Source organism: Hyposmocoma kahamanoa, unplaced genomic scaffold, assembly GCF_003589595.1.
Source record: "Hyposmocoma kahamanoa isolate Upper Pololo Valley unplaced genomic scaffold, ASM358959v1 176583, whole genome shotgun sequence".
In the NCBI taxonomy this organism is placed as follows: Eukaryota; Metazoa; Arthropoda; class Insecta; order Lepidoptera; family Cosmopterigidae; genus Hyposmocoma; species Hyposmocoma kahamanoa.
Genome location: NW_020653706.1, coordinates 1 through 18,287, shown reverse-complemented (window position 1 = coordinate 18,287; position 18,287 = coordinate 1). Strand labels below are relative to the sequence as shown.

Here is an 18,287-nt window from a genome sequence, read left to right as displayed (position 1 = left end):
CCAACAACAATATTTGTAAATAATATTTTAAACCCTAAAAAGTACAATCGAATCCACCTACGAACTTGTTTGTTGATTTTTATTAGTTTAATTACTGTTGTTTATTCTTTTTTATTTCAGTGAAGATGTATCGAAGCATTTTATAATCTAGATATTAAAATAAAGGAAAACATTAAAAAATTACATTCGTTTAAAAATGATACTTTTTGAATAATTATCATTTTTGTAATTGTTTTGTTTTTCTTTTTTGCGTTTGCACATTCACCTGTCGTTCTGAATCCATATTACCTTCATAAGAAATATATATTTTTGTATAATTAATGGATATTTTATTATACCATATTATTCGAGCAACTTTGTCCAGAAGGAGCGAATTCTCTCTCACACGTATTCGGCGAGACAGTGAAAATTATACATCGCATCCATAAGTACCGCGTGAGTTTCAAATTCGCGTGTAAATCGTGACCGTCAGGATGGCTGGTCGCCTGTCGTATTTGGCACCGAGTGTATATTCAAGAATTGCTACCTTTTCTAAATAATTGTTACCTTTTATATACTCTGAGAAATAAAAAAAATACTTGACCAAAGACGAAGAAGTGCCAACGCCTGCCCTTTGTATTATGGCAATAAACCACTAAAAACTTTTGCTTTTTAATTTGATCAGGCGCTTTTTCGTAAAATTTTCAATCGGTTATATTTTTTTAAGTAACGTAGATAAGACGCGTAGACCTTTAATTCGTGAAAGTAGCAAATAGGTAGCAATTATTAGTAGCACTTATGGAAAATCTGCTCCCTTCATGCTGAACAAAGTGGCGACCAGCCAACCTGATATCAGAATGGTTAGTCATTTTTTTATTTCTCGGAATATATCAAAGGTACCAATTATTTAGAATAGGTAGCAATTCTTGAATATACACTGAGTGCCAGATGCGACAGGGCGACCCGCGTGCAATACGCGAGACGTGAAAGTAAAGTAAAGTAGCAGTAGAGCTCCTTGTGAAAGAGGTCGTCCAGGGAAGTACTGCCACCTTACCAATTTCTGCCGCGAAGCAGTAATGTGAGAGTGTTACTGCGTTCCGGTTTTGAAGGGTAAAAGTGCTGGTGAAGCATGTTTTGTTCGCTAAAAGGCTTAGTAAAAAGTTATCGCGTATAATGTGGTTGACGCACGAATTATCAGGTAAGAATCCAAGATGGCCGTAATGCAATTTCTGGATGTGTTTGCTATATTGACGATTTCATTTACTTCTACATTAATTAAATTCTTTAAAATTACTCCACTAGTTTGTTATAATTATTAATACAAAGATCGAACATTCAGAAAAAACACTCAGAAAAAATTCCTTCGATCCGGTCGGATTCGAACCGACGTCTTCTTGCATACCGTGCCAGACGCTATACCAACTAAGCCACGGAACGAACCAACGGACCTCACGAATTTTTCTATGTGCTTGCGTCGTGTCTTTGTACTTGGTCTTTCAACGACTTTTTAGTTCTACATGTTAACAATAATGGTTTTATGGTGTGTTTAGAGGGAGTATTCAAATTGAACGTAATGAAAATATATGAACACTGCTGGCTACATATTTTTTTGAAAAATATGCGAAATAACAATATACCATAGATTTAGTAATAGACCCTGATGACAAGTGATAAATCGCTTTCATGAGCGGTCCATCGCCGCCTGGAGCCGGTTTCACGCCGCACCACACATCTCTCGTGTTTGCTCGGTTGCTAGAAGTAGGCGCGTATACGTGGTGGACATTCTTTGGAGCCCGTACTATGGGTTCAGCTTCCAAATTGTGTAAAAACTCCAACATCATTTTGTCGCTTTACTCCGTTATTTAAGAGTTCGTCCAGCGTAGTACAGCCACCTTACCTATGTCAGCCGCCAAGCCGTGATGTGAGCATTACTTCCACATATATGGGACTTGTCAATTTATGTCTCAGAGTGACGGGCGCATTGGCATTGCCTCTCAGATCGTTATGATTTAAAGCTCACGGTGGCACAGCAACTGTTATGAACAGGCGCGTCGCTTACCACCAGGCTCACGACTTGTTCGTCCAGTCACTTGGTATCATGAAAAAAAATTTACAGTGCGTCTAATCCGTCATTACGATTCGATTATTATGAAGATCGATAAGCAGACAAGATAAGCAATCGATTCGACATTAAGCTGATTCGAATAATCTAGATCGTATTCATAATTTAAACAAAACTGTGGCTTTTATATTGTTCTGCAGGAAAAGTAGTTTGGCAATATCTAAAGTACAATAAGTCTAGTCAGATTTAATGTATACAAAAATATTTATACAGTAAATTATGAATAAAAATTATCCGTACCGAGTTTGTGTATGTCTAGTCTGGTCGTCTTTTCTCACTCGTTAATATCATCTAAGTCGAAAGTCGTAACCGACTGGGGCCGAAAGGGCTGTCAAAATTATATTCTTTTTATCAAAATTAATTTTTAAATGACTTTTATGAAGTCGATTGAAGACAATAATTATGATCCGAACTGTGGATCGATTTAGGAGCATTACGATTCAAAAAATCGATTCTAAATATCAGTCAACGTTAGACCGACCACGCAGCACGATATTTAACGCGCTAAAACCCTTTGGTACCGCCACCCGAGCGACAACTTGTACGTAGCAGATTGGTAGGTTTTACAGGACTTACGTGCGTGTAGCGCATCGGTTCCCAAACTTTTTGACGCACCGCGAACTTAGGCAAGATAAAAAAAAAACAAAAACACGTATTTTTTATATTAACACAAAAAAACACAAGGAAAAAAATTATATATTTGTAGTATAGTTTATATAGATGGTGTAGCGTATTGTTTAACTGACTCCGTGGCCGTACGGTTACCAAGCTGGTCTGCCACGCAGAGGTCCCGGGTTCAATTTCCGGGTTGACCCAATAATATTTGTATGGTATAAGTGTATTTTTGTTGTGAGTTTGGGCGTAATTTGTGGTTGTCTATATGTGTGTCCATGGCACCCGCGACACAGGGTTTGCCTATTCAGTGTAGGGCTATGAGTGTGTGCATTATTATTATTACTTATTATATTACTATTGTGCGAAGTTTATAGTAATAGCGCGTGCACACATAGAGGCCGCGCTGCCACGTTTGTGTGGAGTTATCATTCTTCTTCTTATTAACCGACTTCAAAAAAGGAGGAGTTCTCGATTCGACTGTATGTTCTTTTTTTTTTTTTTTTTTTTTGTATGTATGTTACGCGATAACTCCGGTATTTGTGAACCGATTTTCATGATTCTTTTTTTGTTGGAAACGGGGTATTTCCATAGTGGTCCCACTTCATTTCGAAGAAAATCATCCACCTCGAAGGGTGGCTGTTCACGCATGAAGATTCATTTTTATAAATAGCGCCTAACTTTAATTTAGGAGCAATTACTTTTAGCAATTATTTAGTTGATTTTGCTATTTCTCCAATTCAAGGCGTTTTTCTCTCGATATACTTTGAGTAGTGTCGTAGTGAGAACCTATTTATATTATCTCCAGTATCAAGTCCTGTATAGTGGCGAACTAGGGGATATTTCAATGAAACTTAGCAACTAGACGTAATTCCACGTACTTTTGAGGTCGGTTTTTTTAGTAGTCTGTACTGAGATTATTATATTAGTTATGCTTCAAGCTTATGACCACTATCATTTCGCATTGAAGTTTAAAAAATAAGAAAATAAAAAAATCTAGATTGCTTTATTTGACATACAACATAAAGAAAAAACGATGTACAAATTAATGTCATATATATAAATATGTGAAAATGGCAGTCCTTTAACCATGAGACGCAAAAACACAAAATTAAAATACGCATGATCCTGACAATATTAATTTAAACATTGGTTCGACTGAAGAGTCCGTGCGGTATTAAAGTATAATGAAAAACATAAATATCAAACTTGAATCAATTATGTATTAGCCGTGTTGATTTACAATCTTTTGCTATCTGTCATGTAGTTTTAAAATTGTCCTTTCACAAAAATTCCTATTAAAACTATTAATGCAATGATGTATAAAAAGTCCTTCGATCGGGTTGGATTCGAACCTGCGTCTTCAGCATACCATTCCGACGCGCTCCCAACTGAGTTACGGAACGACTCATCAGACCCAACTAATTTTTCAATGTGCTTATTCATAGACAATACCTATATGTATTATGTCTGCCGTCCACTAACTATAACGCGGTTAAGTGACAAATGGTCAAATAACCGTTTAAATAGCAAAAAATAGAGCACAAAATTCACTTTTAAAAACAGTTAAAATTAGTTAACGTGTTATTGGAACGTACGTGGGTTATGGTTTTTTCTGATATCTCAATAAATTATTTTCTCACGTAGCCGCGTTTTAGTTGGCGAAAGGCAGATGTCTGTGCTTGTTACAGAACTTCGCTTTCCGGTTGTTTAACGACTTTTTGTCGTAGCGCCATCTGTGAGAAATCTATGATAGTTTTTCTTCACTCAGCTAGGTACCTTTACAACTACCAACTCTAACTAGAGAAGTCGCTTTAATGAGTGTAATATAAACTTAATTTTATAATTTCTAAACGTGTTTGTTACACTAAAACGATCTGTTAAAAACACCATGCTATTTACGATCGAGTACAACCTAGAAAGTTAATAAATTTATAGTCTTAATTTCTATGCCAGTTTCGCCATGAAGCCAATTTCTTGAACTGCAAAAAAATAGCCAATACCATCACCAAATCAACGACCATCAATGAGAATCAACGAAAATGACTTGATGTCCCTAAGGTCCGAAATCACCGAAAGTAAGAAGAGCCCCCTCTAATATAACATTTGCATATACTGGACCCCTAGATCCGTATCTGCGTACTATTTCAATGTTGGGATTTTGGAACATTCGCTCCAATGCGGCCCTCGCTTGAGCTGTTTGCACTGGATCCGCATTAAAGTTCGTTCCTGGTTTATTTTTAACATAATAACTTATATCACCTTGCGGATCTCTACTTTTTTCAGGCAAGACTTTTTTGGCATAATCTACAGATCGTTTGTGTACTTTTTTATAATAACCTTTGTCAGGCCGGAATTTGCCAATAAGATATGTTTTTGTATTTTTGGAATTTTCTACAGAATTCAATGGTAACACTTTTGTAAAATCAATAGACCGTTTTTGAACATTTTTAAGAGTTCTTTGTAGATTCTTTAGACTGTTTTTTGCAATTAAGCCGTCGCTTTTGCGCATTTTATCAAAAATAGCTTTCATTTTGAGAGCTTCACCGTCGTTTTTCACATAATTGACGCTTTTTTGCGTTTTATGTTTAACAACATAACTTATGTTTTGAAAAGGATCTTCGGGCAGACGCAAATGTTCAAATTTTTTTACCGATCTTTTTACTTTTTTCTTGTCACTTTCAATTAATTCATTATTAACATTAAAGGCGTCATTTCCCAAATATTTTGTCGCATGATAATCGTTAGAATTTTTACCATTACCCAAATCCGTATTATCGTTGTGCCAAACTTTATGCTTTGCGTAATATTTCATGAAATACAACATGGGGTTGTCAGTTAAAGATCGCTTTTTGATAGATTTGACAGCCGTCACTTTTGACGTTTCAGCTGGCAGGAGAACTTCTGACAGCATTGACGCGGCTGGCCTCTGGGTGTTTTGCGGTAGGACTCCCATATCGTCAGGTGGTAACGTGGTAGATGTCGTGGGAGCTGTCAAAAATATTTTCCAGTCATTAATTACGCCTTAGTAGAGCTCTGAAAAGTAAATTAAAAATGAGGTTACTTAATATATGAATATTACTGCGTTAATTACTACAGAAAACTTTTGTGCAAATAAAAATACGAAAACAACCGAATGTAATACTCTACAATTTTAATTTATATTTTACCGAAAACTGTTAGCCATTTTTATCATAAATCGCATGTTATAAATTAAAAAGCGACCTCATGCAGTTTAAAAAATTTGGTTTTAAAAACTATTCCATCATTCGGAAATACCATAATGATTTGCTCTTGTCAAACTGTAATTTGAAATACTTCTGGACTTTTTATAAATACAAATAATGCACACATATTTAAATAATTAGGGCTGTATGACATATAACCATGGATGGGACAAAAATTGATCACATATTTGATTTGACCAACTGTGGAATTACCTATTCGATTTAGATATATGTATATGTTTCTGTTTATAATTATTATGTATTTTAGTTACTATTGGCATTTCTTTTTACGTAATTCTTCTGACATAGAAAACACAGGATTTTTTCCCTTGCTAAGACTTGCTAAGATGTAATAAGTAAAAATACTTTGGTATGTACAATAAAAGCTTAAATACTACAAACTAAAACTAGAATAAAATTAAATGACTAAAATTGGGTCCCCGCGCCCTTGGTCCTTGTCCAAGATGCTGGCAGCGTTCCCCCCTTGTATTGCTATGCTAATGCGTTGGGCGAGGAAGCTGCGAGAGGTGGCTCTTGGTGTTTCTAAACAGTTCATTAATTGTTTTGAAAAAAAATTGTAAGATGAAGGGCACCGGCCACGGGCCACGGGCCAAGAGTTTCGACTCCAAAGGGTTGAAACAGGAAGCCCGAGCCAAAGTCCTGGTGCTTATTACTCTTTATTCTTTCTGCCAGCTCAGCTGCGGACCCAGCCCTCTTCCCGGTGTGCTGGAGATGGGATGGGGCAAGTGTGTCGGCATACTTGGCGTTCCACACCTGGCCCATACTCCAAGGGATGAGAGTCATTCCGTCCGGGCGTTTGCCATCTGTTCGCGACATGCCGCTTGGCTCGAGTATAGCGGGCACGTTAACCGAGTTCTTGATTGTTTGCTTGAATATGATTACATTTTGTCGGTGTATTCTGTTTATTTTTCAATAACATATTTTAACGCTGCTTAGTTTGTGTTATAGTTAGTATTAGTTCGAAGTGAATTCTCTTTTTATGTTGTATGCCAAAACAAATTAATGAAAAAAAAAAGATATACTCACTAGTAATGTTAAAAAGTCTTATTAATTCCTCAGGCATAGGGTTAGGGAAGGTGCACCTTTCAACAGCCGGTAGGGGTGACGAAGAGTTTTTGAGACAGTTTATGTAGAACTGCGTCACTGGCTGCGGGATAGGCACCAGTGCTAAACTGCCGGGTTGTGGTGTCGTGGTTGTTGTTCCTGCGGGTTTTTTTAAATAAAAGATAAGCGCATTTTACCTCCGTCAATCCTTCATAGGTAAAAATTTTTATACTTGAAAACCTCATTTTTTCAAGCTGACTTCCCTGAGAAAAACGAGCAAGAAACTTTAGGGATTGCTCTTTTCAAATAAACTTAAATGTTATGGAATACACTTTGATTCACAATTGTGTGGAATCTAGACTCGTGTTGTCTTTCTATACAACTTTATCTAACACATACAATTCAATTTTATAATATGACTTTTAAATTAAAATCCCTTTAATGTAAGTTTTAAACTTAGAAAATGATAATCTTAATTATATGCTCCGGAATCTTATTGTAAAAACGTATACAGTTCCCCGAAAGAAAATTGTTTATCTTAGTTAAACGAAATCGTGGTACTGTGAGTTTGTTTGTAGTTAGTTGTAAGGTTTATGGATTACTTCTGTCTTAATGAAATTATGTATATTATTACGGGCATACAAAATATTTGCGTAAATGTACTGTGATGCCGCAGTCGTGATACCAGTCTCCTTAAACTTTTCTCTGAGAGAAACCCGAGAACCTAAACGGTACAAAGAACGAATTGCTCGTTTTTGCAACACAAATATGTTTTGTATATCTGCCGCACCTGATGAAAAGTGACGACGAGGTCGACGATGTAATGTGCATACCTAAATAATGCCTATCCACTCTCGCCTTGAAAAAGCCCAGATTGTAACGTTCAATATTAAGTATAAGTATGTTAGACAATTAGACAACATCATATACGTAGCTCATAATATCCCAAAGTGAGTAACTAAAGAACTTGTGGTATGGAAATCAGAAACAACGATACTGCGTTTCGGTTTTTAATGATAGTAAAGCTCCTTGTGAAAGAGTTCGTCCAGGGTAGGTAGTACTGCCACCTTACCTGTTTCTGCCGCCAAGCAGTAATGTCAGCATTACTGTCGTCCGGTTTTGAAGGTTTAAGGGTGCTGGTGAAATTACAGGCACATGGGACTTGACAACTTATGTCTCAGGGTGACGGTCGCAGTGGCAGTGCCCCTCAGATCTTTGCAATTTATGGCCAGGCCGTCCCGTCACTTGATATTACAAAAAGAACCGCAAACACCTAGCCCCGACATAATATACTTTTCTGAATTGACTCGAATCGAACCCGGGACCTTAGAGATGGTGACACCATGAAAACCGATATGCAAGCCACTCGATCGTGGAGGTCGTCTTTCAGGGGTTAAGAATTCCACTCCTTAGGCGTTCGCCTAAGGAGTGGAATCTTTGGAATATGGAAAGGGGGGTGTTTTTTTTCTTTATTTAACAAGCATTGCCACAAAATGCGACTACGCGGCTCTATACATGTAATAGAGTAGAGAGAGAATTGAAGCAGCTTATAGTTGCCTTAACTTCAAGCCTCTCTCGACCAATCTATATCAGCATGTTGGCTTCTCTTTCTAAAGGAAAGGCCAAGACGCCGTTGCATCCGCCAACTTGTCTAAATAGGTCACACATAGCAGCTTCATCAAGTCTAAGAGAACCGTTTCATTCACACTCCATCAGTACATGCTATACTTCCTCTACGTAGGGTTGAAAGGCGGAACTAAACCTTACAAGTCCATTGCACACTCTCGGCGATATACCTATCTTGTAGAACACCGATAAGCAGGCAACTTTTCGGTGGTGTACTTTTGACACGTTTTTCAACTGAATCCAAATGGTATTTCGCAGAACCATCCGATGGTAAGCGACACGCCTGTCCATAACAGTTGCAGTGCTACCCAGAGCTTTAAATCACTAAGACCTGACGGGCATTGCCACTACGCCCGTCACCTTGAGGCAAGAGTTGACTAGCACCCGTACCCTTCTTAAACTTGTATGATATTGTCTTTTACAGCGGAGCCTAGTGGAACAACAATTACTTTTCTTCAAAACATGGTGATGAAAACTACACGTCGAAGAAGGTAGCCCTGGACAACCCTGTAGGGAAAACGTGTGTCCAGAACTTACGTGGTGGCGGAGTGGTGATGTATTTCTTTGGGTTTGGTTCGAAACCAGTTAGATATGCGAGCCGGTCTAGGAACCAAGCTAGTTTGAGGAGCAGCTCCGCTTCTTCCTCGTCTTCCTCTTCATCGTCATCATCATGATGCTGCAAAAACGTTGATATATGTATTACAACTGCGGTGATATGTTAACTAGAATTATCTCAGTACAGTACAGAGTACTACAAACCGACCTCAAAAGTTCTTGGAACTACGTCTATTTGCCAGGTTGTACTGAAATCGGTTACCGGAAGGTGCGCGATACCGCATTCATCCCTTAGCTTGCCACCCTTAGAGTAGGAATATTTTCTTCAAATTTTAAATAGGACCAATACTGAGGTACCCTCGTTCCAACAAAAAAAGAATCATTAAAAAACACGTTGAATTAAGTACCTCCTCCTTTTTTTCAGTCCGTTAAAAATATAATTTTTTTACGCACTAACTCATAGCCTCGCACTAGGGAAACCCTGCGTCGCGGGTGTCATGGGCACACACATAGACAATCACATATTATCACGAGAGAAATAAGTGTAGGCAACACAAATATTTCTCTCGGTCCGGGAATCGAACCCTGGACCTCAAGGTATGGTATCCGTTCGGCCACAGAGGCAGTTAAATATAAAGTTCAAATATATACAAATTAATTACAAAACAAACCATGTCAAAGATGCGCACGTCTGTTTTGTTGCAATCTTATGAACTTACGAAAGATCAATGGAAGTAAAAGTAGGTTTAATGAAACTATTTTACTGTTAATTAAAGTATGTTGCAAATGTTATGTAGCGTAAATTGGAATATCCTTTGTTAAAATAAAAACAAGTCGTTTAAATTAGTAATTTTTGCAAATTTGAAATGACACTATTTTCTCAAAGAAACCAACGTTTTGTGCCCTTTACATGCCTCGTGTGACAGTCGTGGAAAATATTCCTAGTTTAATTTCCTATGTATAATAATCGCAAAAACCTAAGAACTCAATTTTGTAACGTTATACCTTAGAATAGAGTGTAGGGGTACCATCTCAGTCAGCCGTGACCAGGGGACCTGTAAAGGGCCCGAAGCGTTGTTTTGTTCGGAAAAAACCGAGAAAATAATTTTATTTACAAAAAAAAAATATTTACTTAGTTTATATTAGTATATACAAATCTATTTCTTGCTAATTGCCACTTATTTACGTAGGTACATAAGATCATTGTTTATTACATTAATTTTAGAGAATATTTTACAATATTTAGTAACACCTAAGTACACATCTTCAGGGTATTCTCTAGGTTTCTCTAAAGTTTTAGTTTGAGCCTTCCGTAATCTTTACCTACCATTAAAACTATGTAACCCTTCTTCTTCTTAAAAATGTCGAATACTTGTTGTATTTCAAAACGAAGTTCATTCTTGTCGACTTTAAATTAATTGGAGAATATTTTTTTATTGATTAATTTTATTTTTAGTTTGTTCTTTCCATAACTAGATGTAGCCATATGTATTTTAAAACGCATTCTTTAACCCATAAAGTATCCAGTGGAAGAGTCACTTGCGTGATCAGCCGCATAGAAGATCTTCACTGCTAAACTTTCTGAACTTCCCTATAAAGATGCCAGAGAATTCTACCGAAAACCTGGTCTCACACTGGTGTATACTATGAATACCCCGCATTATGAGTAACAGGATAACACAACTTCGGAGACACTACCCAGAACCCCCAGATCCTTTGGTCTTTCTAGAAACCGCTTGTTGACAAGACAAAAGACCCCTAGATACATTCTGGCGAAATTAGCAATCCAGGGAAGTACTGCCGCCTTACTTATTTCTGCCGCCAAGCATTAATGTCAGCATTACTGTGTTCCAGTTAGGAAGTTACAGACACATGGGACTTGTCAACTTATGTCTCAAGGTGACGGGCGCAATGGCAGTGCCCCTCGAATCTTTGCGATTTAAAGCTCTGAGTGGCACTGCAACTGTTATGGACAGGCGTCTAGCTTACCATCAGTCGTACAACTTGACGTCCCGTCACTTGATATTATAAAAGAAATTATTTAAATTAGGTTAAGAAACATACCCCGTCATATTTTTTAGCATACGCCCTATCCTCAAGCTCCCTGGTCGCCCAGACAACAAGTTCGGCGAGCCGGCGAACATGCTCGCGAGCTTGTGTGGCGCGTTCACACTGTTGCGGACTCGGTTGAAACATTGGTGTGGTTATGGATGTCAGGCGTCTGAAGCCTGGTATTAGGGCTCTTGTAGTTATTGGTACCTGCGGAATTAATCAAGATGACGACATTGTTACTGACAACTTTGGCGCTGGCATATGGAAATTGAATCAAAGTTCGTGTCGGAACAAAAATCAGATAAAATTAAGTCCCATCATCGTTACAGCAGCGCCACCTAACAGTTAATTGTAGATCTAGGATTGCCTAGTAATTAATTACAACGCCACCTATCGACTAGTCTGGAGAAATGTCAAGCAGTACGCTTGAACGTGGTCAATACAGAGCTAGTAGAACTGGATGTGACAATTGTCAATTGTGATGTTGGTAGAATGAGTCTAATATGTTAATTGTGTATTACACAAATAACACAAAAACAGGAAGTAGATGTAATTGTTATGTTTTTTCTGTTTTTTATTTCGATTTTTTTTCATGTTATATGATGTTTGGTAATTGTTAATTGTATATGCGCTGCGCTGTTTCGTTTTTGAACAAAAATATTTCTTTCTTCCCGTCTTTCTTTCTTTCTTTCTTTCTGTAAACGGAGCCAGCATATTGTTGAGACCAAATGAATCGGACCTACTGAGCTGGCCTCAGTATCGAACTCATCATATTTCACATTTTTACTCCATTTCTATCCTCATGGTCCTAAGACTCATTGTTTAATTGATATGATAATTTAATTATGTAAACGAGTACCTGTGTTATTAGTCTGTAATAATATTTCGAATTGAAGAAGAATTGATTGAATACACGCCTATCTTATTGTGAGGCAATAATTCAAGATTCCCGCTATGTCTGACCCGACGATGATGCGATTGTTGATAACGCGGCAAATATATGAATATCGCGGTAGCAAAATCATCACGATATTCAATGAAATAAATATTGCAATTAATAAAGCGACATCTCTCGTCTGTGTGGAGAAAAAACTTTCAAAGGTTCCACGCAGGTGGCGTTACGGCAAAAAACCGTTAAAACAAAAAATAAAGATCTGCATCAAGCACGTAAAGAAATTCATAAGCTGGTTAGAGTCCATTCGGATCGAAGGAATTTTTCTTTGTGTTTCTTCGACCTCTATAATAACAACAAACTAGTGGAGAATTTTCAGAAAGAGGTAACATCATCATCAAAAACATCATGACATTCAGTACAATATTAGTAAAATAATAAGAAATGTTACCTACCTGACTTACAAGCTGATTTTGTGGTTGGTTCCCAAAATTAGCGTTTGACGGCTGGTTGCTAAACTGGTTTGCGTTTGGCGGCTGGTTGCTAAACTGGTTTGTGTTTGGCGGCTGGTTGCTAAACTGGTTTGCGTTTGGCGGCTGGTTGCTAAACTGGTTTGCGGTTGGCGGCTGGTTGCTAAACTGATTTGCATTTGGTGGCTGGTTGCTAAATTGGTTTGCGTTCGGCGGCTGGTTGCTAAACTGATTGACGAATGACGGCTGGATACCAAACTGATATGCGTTTGGCGGAAGGTTGTTTTGCACCGGTGTCGGACGTCCGTTCTGTGGCAGTCAATGGTTAACCTTCATTTGTGTCTGTAGATAACTTCATGTACGCAAATTTGTATTTCAACGTAAACAGGAATTTTTGTGAAAGGGAATTTGAGAAATACTCGAAAGATGGCAAAAGATTTTAGATCAACATGTCCTATACATATATCATAATCATTATCATTGACAAACTTTATTATTGATACAGAGGTCGAATAAACTGGAAAAAAACTGGACTCGAATCTCCGACTTTTTCGCCTAATTTCGTTCCGAGGTTGTTCGATCTTTGTATCCAACAAACAAGAGAGCGGGAGGAGAGAGGTCACAGACATATATCTAGATAGACGCCGCAAGTACCGATTAACTTAAATAATGAAAACGCACGTCAATACATGAACTTGCGACTGCCTTAATTAATTTTACTAGACGGTTTTCTGTTGGTAATTGATCAAATTGATAAATGGCAAGACAATTGAAAATGTTACTGCTGACAAAATATGGTAAAATCTTATTAATCCAAAGAGGTTTACTTAATGACGGCCTCGTGTGAAATGCGTGTGATTTGTTTATTATTTCTCGGATATCTAACTCTGCTACTCTGCATATTTGGATAGCATCTTAGGTGGGATAAACTAGACCACCTTCGTCCTCGAAAGCAACAAACTCATATGTATGACCAACTCCAGGTTTTTGTAAAGACAGCGCACTGTTAATTCTTTGCATTATATATTTTTTGTATTATTCGTAATAATTATATAATAGCAATAATTAATAAGCCATTATTTGCTCACTATATTCGGACATTCGAGGCAACGTGCTGCAAAAATTATCGAAATTACAGATGCTACTGATAGTAGATACTACGAAACTGAAAACAAAAACGAAACGTTACTAAGCAAGGTCATAATAATTTTCGTCCCTTGTTTTCAAAATCGATCAGAATCGAGAACAGTATTGCCTAACGTATATATCACTAAATGTTAAATTCGGCCAAAGAAATGTACAAGCGACCGTACCACGAAACTGAATGCATTATACAAAAGTTCGTTCACAAATAAGAAGAGAAAGGTTTAGAGAACGATTCAAAATTTCAAAAGTGGCCAGGAACCAGAAAAAAGTGACAATATCTGGTGAAATTACAGGCAGGAACTTGTCAATTTGTGTCGTGGTGAAGGCGCCGGGCGCAGTGGCAGTGCTCTCCAGATTTTTGCCACTGTTATGGATATACTGTGTAATAAAAAAAAGGTCTGACGTTAAAACCCTAAAAATCTAACATTTTTGCTTGATATTTATTCTACATCGAATTAAGCAATAATACACTAGTTACCGGTTGCTGGTATCCGACACAAGACATTAAAGTAGTTAAACCTTTGCGTGATGCCTAAATCGGCGGTTTCCTTCTTTAACGCGCCCGTGTTTTCTACAATATAAATACTTTCATGGTTATTCGCTAAACGATTAAATACATATACGACCGCGGCACGACGTTTTTTATTTTCCCGATATTTCGTAATAATTACCTGCACGCTCCACGATCTTGGCCAGAGGTCATGTAACCGTATCTGAACTAGAACTAACCATCTTTTTAATCGACTTCCAGAATCGATTTTGATGATTCTTTTTTGTTGAAGGGTACCTCGTTAGTGGTCCCACTTAAATTTAAAGAATATATTCCACCTCTAAGGGTGGCAAACTAGGGGATGAATCCGGTTTCGAGCACTTTCCGGTAACCGATTTCAATAAAACTTGGCAAATAGATGTAATTCCACGAACTGTGGAGGTTGTATTTTTAGTACTCTGTACTGATATGAAACATCTATCCGAAATATCCGACTAACCGCAGATTACTTAATAGTACTACGTAAGAGATGCCGAGGTCTCACACAAACGTTATAATAGCGTACAATGCGCCGTGAACCGCAGGGACGAACAAGTAGTGAGCCTGGGTTAAGTGACACGTCTGTCTATAGCAGTTGCAGCGCCACTCCGAGTTTTAAATCACACACACACTGCCACTGCGCCCGTCACTCTGAGACATAAATAGATAAGCCCCATATAATTTCACCAGCTCCTCTACCCTTGAAAACCGGAGTGCAGTATTGCTCACGTTACCGCTTGACGGCAGAAATAGATAAGGTGGCCGGATTTCCCTGCAGAAACTCTTTGACAAGAAGCTCTAACCCTGAAAGACCTAATCAACGTTAATTTTGTCATTTCTAATTAAAAATCAGACTTTAAACGCGTATCCGATCTTTATTCGTTCCAAATCCGAGAAATGACGTCCCGAAATGTCACATGGATCATTATCTCCAGGTGTACAAGAGACCTTCGTATTTTCCCGATTCGTATCGGACTTAGTGCACAAGTTTCTAGATTTTTATAGTCTCAGATTCGGAACGAATAGGAACTATATGCCATGCGCACAAGCGCTAAACATAAGAGAAACTATTCTACTTCATTAAGAATGAATTTTTATCAACATGGTGCTGGTATTGACCGGTTTGAGCACCTGTACTTACATTTGTGAAATTCATCGCTCTGCAGTTGATGAGGAGTTCCTCATAGGCCTCGACAGACCGTCGCAGGCCTTCCAGGTATTCGCTGCCGTGGGAGGCGATGTCGTGCACCTGGATATCATAAAACTTCAAGTCAGAGTCAAATAATTATTTATTCCATAGGTATAATCACTTGAAAACGTCATTTCATCACTACGCTGATTTCCCTGAGAAGAACGCAAGAAACTCAGCATAGCTCTTTTCAAATAAACTTAAATGCTATGGAATACACTTTGAATCATATTTAGACTCATGTCGTCTTTCCATACATCTATATCTAACACGTAGTCTTCAATTGTGTAATATGACTTTTCAATCAAAATACTTTTAATGTAGGTTTCAACTTAGAAAATGATAAACTTAATATAAAAAAGCTTCATTTTTTATCGCATATAATTTAAAATAAGTATTTATTTATATTAATGGGTGCCCAAAATGTTTTCAAGGCGATAGTTAATAGATATTATATAGTTGTAGTATAGGTAAACCATAATTTTATATTCTAACTGCAACGTGTGAAGCCTATTGCTTGGTTATCAATTAACTTTACTTTTTATTTTAATTTTAATTACTAATACGAAGATCGAACACTTAAAAAGGAAATGCTTCGAGCCGGCTTACAAACGGCTTAAAAACTTAATTACAAATAAAAGCGACATCGCTAGCTAGCTGTTGGTAGCTGTAAAGACACCCAACTGGGTGAAGAAATACTTTCATAGATTTCTCACAGATGTCGCTACGGCTAAAAAGTTGTTAAAAACCAAAAACAAAGATCACATAGAATAAAAATTCGTGAGGTCCGCTGGTTCGTTCGTTAGTTCGCATGGTTTGCTAAGAGACGTCGGTTCGAAGGAATTTCGATCTTTGTATTTATAATTATAACAAGCTAGTGGAGTAATTTCACAAAAAATAATTAAATATACCATTGTGGTAAGACATTCTGAAATTCAATAAAAACTTAATTTAAATTATTTGGTCACATATTCTGGAAACCGAGCAATAAAACATGTCTCTAGTTTAAGTTAAACCACCTTATTTCATTCACTCTATCACCTAGGTCCATCCTAATAATACGAGTTCAACAATTCTCTTGTGGAGTCGAAGCTACAAAATCTCTACCATCGCAGAAAAGTAGTCTGCTTTTCTATCGGATACATTTCGGGAAGTGTGCGCAGGAAGTTTTCAAATTAGTTCCTCCCTCACCGTTCCTCCTTCGGTTAACTAGAAGGTCCGGAACACTCCATTCTTATGTCGTTGATATTCCACCTATTCGCACTAAGCGCTTTGCTTCCTCCTTTCTGATGCGTACGGCAAAGGAATGGAATGCTCTACCTAGGCATCTGTATTTCCCGAAAAGTACAATTTGGGGCTATTCAAGGCTAGAGTGAATGGGCATTTCTTAGGTAAACGCGTCCCATCGTCGCTTAACATCAGATGAGATTGTGGCCAAGCGTGTGTCTATTATATATTAAAAAAAACAAGTTGATTGAACATGCTCCATCGAGTTTGGGCCTCTGATTAACAGGATAGAATAGGTAAGTACGTTGAGTTGACGTAAACCAGAATTTCCATAATAAGTTAATGTATGTACAACAAGATTTGAATGCTTATCTGTCAAGGAGTTGTCGACTGTATTTTTGAGCATTGTATGTACAATAAGTAGGTTGCTAAGTTGACCAAAATGTTGTACGGTGCAGAAACCTTAATCACTTTCCATTAGGTGAGCTAGACGTGTGAAAATATCAATAGAAAATAGTAAAAGGGACCACCACGGAAGAAAAAACAATGGAAGTGTGTTAGGCGTCTATTGCTATCAGAACCGCCATAGCCAAAACGATGATCGGTCATAGGACTGTTAATATAATACTACTATAATAATACTATAATAATACTATAATAATACTATAATAATACTATAATAATACTTAACCCAGTTGTTATATCGTTGATACCTTTGCTAACGTGCTGCCATCTTGCGGCCGGTATCTAACGACTAGCATCGGAAGGAATAGAATGTAGTATCTTCTCAACAACAGATGTCTTCTTTAACGCACATCAATTAACTTTAAAATTAACAAAACATTCAATCGAAAAAATCTCATCAATCAACGACATTTTTCTTTCTGTTCGATCTTTGTATTAATAATTACAATAAACTAGTGAATTTCATATCGAGTTCTTAGGTTTTCGCGATTGTTACACATAGGAAATGAAACTATTTCCGACGTTTCTGGCCCTTTACAGGTCCCATGGTCACGGATTGTTTGAAAAAACAAATATACGCAATTTAAATCCGGAAAAATTGTTTCATTTCCTAGTGAATTTCATTAAAATGAATGAATAGAATGGGTAGTAAATATTAAAAAAATAGTAACTTCCCTGGATAAATAGTTAGCACTTTATCTAGTGGTCCCGGGTTCGATTTCCGGTAAAACCATTAGCAAAATGGTTTTTGTCAGCCCACTATAATAATGTTTGCCATCACCATCAAGCGGTATTGTTATAAACTTTAACAAATGTACGTGGTTTTAAATTAACTTTTCTTGTAGTGAAAAAAATTTACTGTCGTACCTTCTTTGTCATATAAGACTGGTCTCTATAATCCTCCGCGTAACGTTCTCCGTAAACGTCATTATCCTTTTCTTCATGGTAATTTTGATTTTTGTAAGGCATTTTCGACTCATAATTCGTAGGGTAGGGACTGTTATGCGGACTATCCGGATATATATTATCGAATTTCACTCTCTGGTCATCAAAGTTAATCACATTTTTTGGATTATTATATTTTTCGAAAAAATATTGTCTCACTTCCGGCAAATCAATTGTCCATGGAAC

At 37.4% G+C, this 18,287-nt stretch overlaps 1 protein-coding gene across 2 annotated transcripts; it reads right to left on the bottom strand.

The window, feature by feature from the left end:
• Positions 1-4,316: 4,316 nt before the first annotated feature.
• On the bottom strand, positions 4,317-18,281 carry LOC113225854. Of its 2 annotated transcripts, XM_026458305.1 has the most exons (8): positions 18,024-18,281; positions 15,417-15,524; positions 12,829-12,909; positions 12,586-12,798; positions 11,251-11,445; positions 9,169-9,307; positions 6,988-7,164; positions 4,317-5,704 (listed from the first exon to the last, which is right to left on the bottom strand). In XM_026458305.1, the coding sequence occupies exons 1-8, from the start codon at positions 18,123-18,125 to the stop codon at positions 4,770-4,772; spliced, it is 1,950 nt and encodes a 649-aa protein (XP_026314090.1). In that variant the 5' UTR covers positions 18,126-18,281; the 3' UTR covers positions 4,317-4,769. The 2 variants fall into 2 exon arrangements, with proteins under 2 accessions (XP_026314090.1, XP_026314089.1); XM_026458304.1 differs by having other exon boundaries at positions 12,586-12,909.
• Positions 18,282-18,287: the final 6 nt, after the last annotated feature.